Genomic DNA, 7,349 nt, shown 5'->3' on the forward strand with positions numbered 1-7,349 from the left:
TACTGGCTCTAAAATGGAAATATTAAGAATTAAAAGATGAAAAAACTATGTATCAACACCCATAAGAGTGACAGAGTGCTAGCAAAAAAGAAACTTGATGTTAAATGCATATCTTTATTAGGTAAAAAGACTTAAAGTAAAAGATGTAGCTTTCAACTAACACTAGGAAAAAAAATGAGGTAGAAGTAACGAGAACAGAAATTAATAGAATCAGAAATAAACAGTGATAAAGGTGGTAACCAAAACAAAGAGTTTTTTAAAAAACTAAAAAAAAGGTAAACAAACCTTAGGAAATATGATTTAGAAAAAAAGCACATGAATAAATTATTAGGTTTTCAAAACTGTACCTGCAGATACAAAGAGTATTTTCAAAAGTATAAGAGAGTAGCATGCTACATATTTATATATGAAAACATAAGTAAAATAAGAGTTTCTAGGAAAATACAGATTATCAAAATTGGCTCAAGAAAAAGCAGAACACCTGAATAGATAAATTAACTAGATAAAACTGAAACAGTAATCAAAACTCCTCCCACAGCCATAAACCACCTCCTCAAAGGTACCAGGACCAGAGGGTTTTACTGGTGAGTTCTACCAAACCTTAAGGAACAGAAAATGTTCAGCTTACGCAAAAACTGCTCCAATAGCACAGAGAAATATTAAAGGATCACCAGCTCATTATACAAAGCAAACATATCCTTGATACCAAAATTAGCCAAGAACAGAACAGCAAAGAAAATTACAGCACAATCTTACTTAAAATCACAGCTTTGCAAGAATCCTACATAAACTATTAGCAAACAGACTAGATATTTTCATGAAAAAATGAAAAAAAAAATCAACTTTCACCCTATCGTTGAAAAATTGATCATGGCACTTAACACGAAGTTAAAACTGTAAAACTACTGGAAGCAAACACAGGAAAAAATCTTTGTGACTTTGGAGTAGGCCAGTGCTTCTCAACAGGGGTGCTGGTGACCAGGTCATTTGGCAATGTCTGGAGACATTTTTATTTGCCACAACTGAGGGGCAAAGAGAAGTAACTAGCATCTAGTGGGTAGAAGCCAGAGATGCTGCTTAACATCCTACAATGCACAGGACACCCCCTCACAACAATTACCCTGGGAGAGGCAAAATTTTCCCAGGTTACAAAAGGCACAAACCAAAAAAAAAAAAAAAATGTAAGAACGTGAAAAGGCCAATGGAAGACTGGAAGAAAGCATAGCCCCTATGCAAGGATGACACGCAAATTCAAGAAGTGTTCCATATTTTTCTGTAAACCTACCACTTCTCTAAAAAATAGACTGCAAGAAATATTCATAATACTCATTACACATCTCTGACAAAGGACCTGTTTTCAGAATACATAAAGAGCTCTTAAAACTCAAAGCCCGACTCCCCCCCCCCAAAAAAAATACAAGGCAGGGGAAAAGAAGCAAAAGATTTTAAGACACTTTCAAGAGAAGATATCCAAATGGTCAATAAGCACATGAAAAGATATTCAATGTCATTACTCATCCAAATAAGTTCATGAAAAGATGGTGCACATCATTAGTCCATGACAGGGCTATACAAATTAAAACCACACTGAGATAGCTGCTATGAACCCACTAGAATGACTAAAATTTATAAGATTGAGAAGACCAAGCCTTGACAAGGATGTGGAACAACCAGAAGTCTCCTACAATGCTGGTGGGAATGCAAAATGGTACACCCACTTTGGAATCAGTTTGGCAGTTCCCAGAGGATTAAACAAAGACTCACCATTCTCCAAGCAATTCCAATCCGAGGTATTTACCCAAGGAAAAAGGATGCACATGTGAACACAAAATCTTATACACAGATATTCACAACAGCTTTATTCTCTTTTTTTAATGCAATTTTATTCAGATATATTCACATATCATACAAACCATCCAAAGTATACAATCACTGGCTCATAGTATCATCACATAGCACAACAGCTTTATTCTTAACAGCCTAAAAATTAGTGATATCTAACTTACTTTTGGATCAGGGAAAATCAAAACTATTATTACACAATATTTTAAATTAACAAAAATAAGAGGAGGAGAGTGTTCCTTGGTTTGGAACAGCAGAGGTGGCCTGTTTTCCAAGAACTCACCATCCACATCTCCAATGTGAGTCCTCTGCTTGAGAAAGAGGCCACATCTGAGCAAAATGAGGTTCTCTGGGGGTGACTCTCAGGCATAATTATTAGTAGGCTTAAAGAACTTTCAGCATCTGGTCTGACACTGCCCCAGAGTCCTCACCTTGAGTCCCCTTCTCCAGGTCATGGACCAGAAGGTGACCTGAGTGCTGAGCCCAGAACAGGACAGAGAAAGGACTCTCCTCCTCCCTGGGGAGAGCACCCATGGCCAGTATGTCTTCTGGGATCCCAGTGGAGGAGGGGAGAGTTGAGCTTGCCATGTCTCCATTCCAGCTCTGCCCCTCCCGGTTTCCCCCCAGTGGAGGGCCAGACTTGAGTTAAGGCTTACTTGGAGAATAAATGAATTCTGTGTCACTCCCCAGACTGAAGGTGAAGAGACACTGTCAGTGGTTTTAGCACCAACTCAGGCCCCTGTCCCTGCTGGGAGTGAGTAAGCTATGTGGAAAACCCACAGGTAGGCCACACCCCAGCTATTTCACCCTCCTCATACACTATTCGTGACCAGCAAGGCTATTCGCAAGAGATCTCTATCACCTGGACAATCAAAAGGAAAAAAAAAGAAATAAGAACAGCCGTTAGCCCCACCTCTGGGTCCCTGAGGCAATTCTCGCTGCCCAGGACAACACAGCTTCATTTGCCAAGATCAAAAGAAATAAGACACCAAAATTATTTTTCTCAGCCCCATCTTTTTAAAACAGATCCCTCTCTCTATGAAACACTGATAGAAAATGTGAAGCCCAGTCAGGCTTGGGAATGTGTTGGGAATTAAGAAATGAGACCTAACATACACATAATTAACACTCTCAGGCTTCTACACACATCTGTTGTTGAAAGAGATGCATACATACAACTGGATGTTGTCCAAGTTTAACATGTGGCCCAAATTAGGCATGTAAGCATTGTTCCTTTGGAAAATTGCAGGGAAAAAGAAATCTCCTAAGGGACAGCAACTAAACCAACCTCAAATCCCAGCTGGCTTCATTATTCTCTTGTCCTCAATATAATAAAAACTTTCCAGCATTTACAGCATTTATAGTCAAACAATGGGGGGGGGTCTGTATAAATTTTAACATACTAAAAAAAAATTTTAAGCTATTTAACTATGTACATCAAACCAGCCCAGTGCATTATTTTATAATTAGTACATTTGGGACCTCGCTTATTAAGGATGTTGTTAACACCTAAATAAAGGGTGGATGCCTGCCTATTATACATGTAATATAGTATTTTAGAAAGTTTAAAGTATACAGTAATAAATAAAGCTACTGACTAACAGACCTTGTAATCGCTTTCAGGGATTTTGCAAGGTATGGCCTCTGCCCACCTCTCTCTCTAGCCTCCTTGCCCCACTGACCTTGGGCCAGCCCTCACCAGCGCCCCACTCCCTCCACCTGTAATGCTGGCTTCAGGAACAGGCTCTTTCTATGCCACCTCAAGAAATATCTGAGTTATGAAGAATCATAACTTCTTCCATAGCAGAGCATCCACCTGGTCCAGCAATCCTCTTGACTCTTAAAAAAGAAAAACCACATTACCAAATCTCTCTAAAGAATGAGCACTTATTCAGAGAGCTACTTAGGGCCAGGTAAACCTTGGGAAACTCACAGATGACGGCCTTGACTTTCAGCACACAACCCACAGAGAGCTGGCCTCTCCATACAGGAATGCAGTTCAAGCTGCTGCTGAAATAGCTCCTCCACCCTTTCCTTCATCCCTCTCAAGAACTAACCACACCAGGAACTGCACCCTCGCCCATCTGTGCCCAACCAACCACCCCAGAGGCAGTCAGAGCCAAAGCTCACCCTGGAGCCTCTCCCTGCCCCTCCAAAGCAGCATGCCAGACTCCTCTCTCGGAGGTCCTAAGGATCAGCAGATGAAACATACCCTCTTGGGTTCTAGAGATGAGCTTGGGAGGAGAGGCTGTTTTCCTGGAAGGTTAACTTCATCTTCTAAAGAGAGAAAGAGAATTTACTACTAGAGCTCCAGTTAAAGCTAGACAGTGCCTGGGCCTCGAAACTGCTGCATGGAGGGGTTTCCTGGGACTGCCCTAAGCCCCAAACCACAACGAACAAGACTGTTTTCAATGGCAAATGTGTTCCAAGTTTCAAACAACCAATTCACAAGCATTGGGAATGTGACCCTTGCGTGTCTCGGGACCGTCTCCATGTGATAAAGCCGCACAAATAGTGAGATTTGGAGACTTCTACTGTACCTTTCAGGCTTACAAGCCTGTGGATGGATACTGGCAAGTTATTTACACTTCAGCCAAATGCATGGAAATAAAAAGGTAGCTTAGTACATCCTGCTTTGTGGGTACTTGGTAAGAATTGGGTAATAAAGTGTTCAGCTTATAATTCACATTCCTCAAATGTGTGCTAGAGTCAGGAAACTTTGCCAGTTTCAGCTCATAAAAGTGTGCATATTTTTAACCCCCCAAAAAATAAGTCTTTAAAGGTATTTAAGTGGAGGTATCAATTTTAAAAAGGAACAGAAAGGAATAACTTCACTTTGTGGGAAGTTATACAATCATGGTTCCCAAAGCAGAGTTTAAGGTAGAGACAGTGATTGCCGCGGGGGCTTTGGAGACAGCTCAAGGCACAACCAAACAGCGGTAGTAAGAGAAACACGTGTGCAAAACCCAGCTGGGAACGAACCAGCAGGTTTGTCCTCCTTACAAAACCTAGCAAAAAAAAACCTGAATATACCAATTTTAAAGATATTCTAAGGCTACACAGGACCCATCTTATCAGACTCAGAACACTCGCTAGCATTTGCTAAGATCACCCCACATGTGATAGTGGCTGTAAGTCTTTAAAGATATAAAGCCATCTCCTACCGACCAAAAGGCTGTATTCCACCTAAAGATGAGGGAAATGTACGTAGGTTCAGGGCACCAAGGTAACCAAGCTAAGAGAAAGCAAGGGCCCCTGTAGCAGCCTCGGAGTTTCAGTCTGCCTTTGCCGCAGCCTCTGACTGTAAATATTAAGAAAGAAATACAATTTACTCTACAAGACTAAGAAGAGTTCAACACCACTAGTCCAGCTGAGTTAATTCCTGGTGGATTTTGGTAGCAGCAGCCAGTATGCCAAAACCCCACCTTTGAATCTGTCTCATAGTGACCTTGTTCCTGAGATACCTCCCTTTTCTCTCTATCAAGCACAACTTCCTGGAGTAACTATGTATCTTGGGGCAGCAAACTGGTCTATGAGATAACTGCAGTAATTCTTCCTCTTGTACTCCCCCTCCCCCCAAAAAGGGAAAGAAATAAAGATCATGGGCCTTTTCAAGGGGTTTCCACTGTTGCTCTCAGTCTTACTCTCCTTTGGATGGTGATTCCTGCAAGTTCTAACCTCAAGGAAACAAGGAAAGACTAGGAACCCCATAAACCTTACCAGACACTCAAAGTTCAGCTCAAGCAAGGATCAACTTCATTTCATTCTAATGTGCCAGTGCCAGGGGAAATCACATGGGGTTGACTGTTCACTAGTGCTTCAAAATTCATCACCCTGCCCTCTTTCTACTACCTTAAAGTTCTAGAAAAAAAAACAAAAAAACATACGAAAGTCTGAATTTTAGATCATCCCAAATAGTCCAGGCAAGATTGGTCAGAAAATCCCCAGAACTGGAAGTTCCTCCACCTCAGGTTCCTAGCAATCTGCAGGAAATTAACAGCACTCCACGGGACTCACAGTTATACAATCATGGTTCCCAAAGCAAAAGGCTCCACCACTAGAATAATCCACCCCGGAGACAATGACATCATGTGATCAACTAGGCAGGAAGTTGGGATCGGAGAGGGAAAGAATAAAATCTTGAAAGCAGAATACAGAATGAGGCCCACCGCCCTCCCCCCGTCCAAGAAAAAGAAAGAAAAACAAAAGTCACACCTCCTGCAGAAAAGCCACCAGCGACTTTAAAAAGAAAATGGAAAACCCACGAGAGGAGCTCAATCAACAAATGAAACCCCAAACGCCCCACTCAAAGGCCATTCATTAGTAAGTCTTTCCAAACTTAGAGACCTCCGCAAAGCCCCCGCTGGTGGAACTCGAATCAAAATGTGGAAGCAAAGCTGTAGTTCCTGCCTCCTCCAACTTTCCCAGATGCACATCGGGGGGGGGGGGATATGGGGGGGGAAGCAGGAACTGGGCGTGAGGTGACCCAGCCAGTCTGTCACCCAGACGGGTCAGGGCAGCCGGCCGCGCGCACACAAAGCCGCCCCTGGCTTGGTGACAGCCACAAGTGGACGGGGCCGGAGGGACTCTGGAGCCAGCGCCAAGAACGCGCGTCCTCCTGCCCGCCCCCCACACGGACCTAAAGGAACCTTCAGTTCTCCTCCCCTGGCCAGCGCGCGGGCAACTTTCCCTCCCGGGGTGGGGGTGGGAAAAAGTGGACCCAAACCTGGACGAGAAGCAACTCCGGGCACCTGAGACCCACCGCCGACCCCGAGCGCCCTCCACCCCCCCACCCCCATCCCGGGCCTGCGAGCGCAGCTGGGGTGCGGCAAGGGGAGGAGGGCGAGCGGGCAGGGCGTCCGGGGAAGGGCGGAGGGGCTGGGGTGGGGAGGGAACCGCTAGCGGAGCCCGCAGCCTTCGCGGCCACCCACCTGCACAGCTCCGGGAACTCGACGCCCTGGGCCGCGGCGCCAGGGGCCTGCTGACCCCCCGGGCCGGAGACGAGCAGCAGCAGCTGCAGGAGGAACAGGGCGCGCGGCACCCGGGCGGCGGCGGGCACGAGCCAGGGCCCCAGGTGGGCGCTCAGGCCGGCGGCGGCGGCTCTCATGGCGCGGGGCTCGGGCGGTGCGGCGGGCTCGGGGCTAGCGGCGGGCGGCTGCTCGGGGCCGCTCCCGGGACATGCCCGCGCCGCCAGGGCTGAGGAGCAGGAGCCGGAACAGGAGCGGCGGCGGCGGAGCGCAGCGCGGCTCGACTGAGCTCGGCTGGGCTCCGCGGCGGCGGCGGCGGCCCAGGAACCGTGCGTCACGTGACCGCGCCGGCACCGCCCCCGACCCGCCCCGCTCACGTGACTCCCTTGTTCAGGTGATCCGGGACAGCTCCTGCCCCGCCGCGCCGGTCACGTGAGCCGGGGACGCGCGGGCGGGGAAGCGGTGCCCGGGTGGGGCGCGCCCCTCGGGGCACCCGGGGAGCCGCGCTGACAAACTGGGGGAAGGGGGTCCCGCTGCCGC

General features: G+C 46.6%; 1 protein-coding gene across 1 annotated transcript in view; it reads right to left on the reverse strand.

The window, feature by feature from the left end:
- Positions 1-7,124, reverse strand: part of IGF2R (insulin like growth factor 2 receptor) — a 124,913-nt gene extending 117,789 nt beyond the window's left edge. Inside the window, exon 1 of the mRNA XM_037817891.1 lies at positions 6,774-7,124. Coding sequence (XP_037673819.1) covers positions 6,774-6,949 — 176 coding nt within the window. The 5' untranslated portion in view covers positions 6,950-7,124. The remainder of the gene's footprint in view (positions 1-6,773) is intronic.
- Positions 7,125-7,349: the final 225 nt, after the last annotated feature.

Source organism: Choloepus didactylus, chromosome 24, assembly GCF_015220235.1.
Source record: "Choloepus didactylus isolate mChoDid1 chromosome 24, mChoDid1.pri, whole genome shotgun sequence".
Classification (NCBI taxonomy): Eukaryota; Metazoa; Chordata; class Mammalia; order Pilosa; family Megalonychidae; genus Choloepus; species Choloepus didactylus.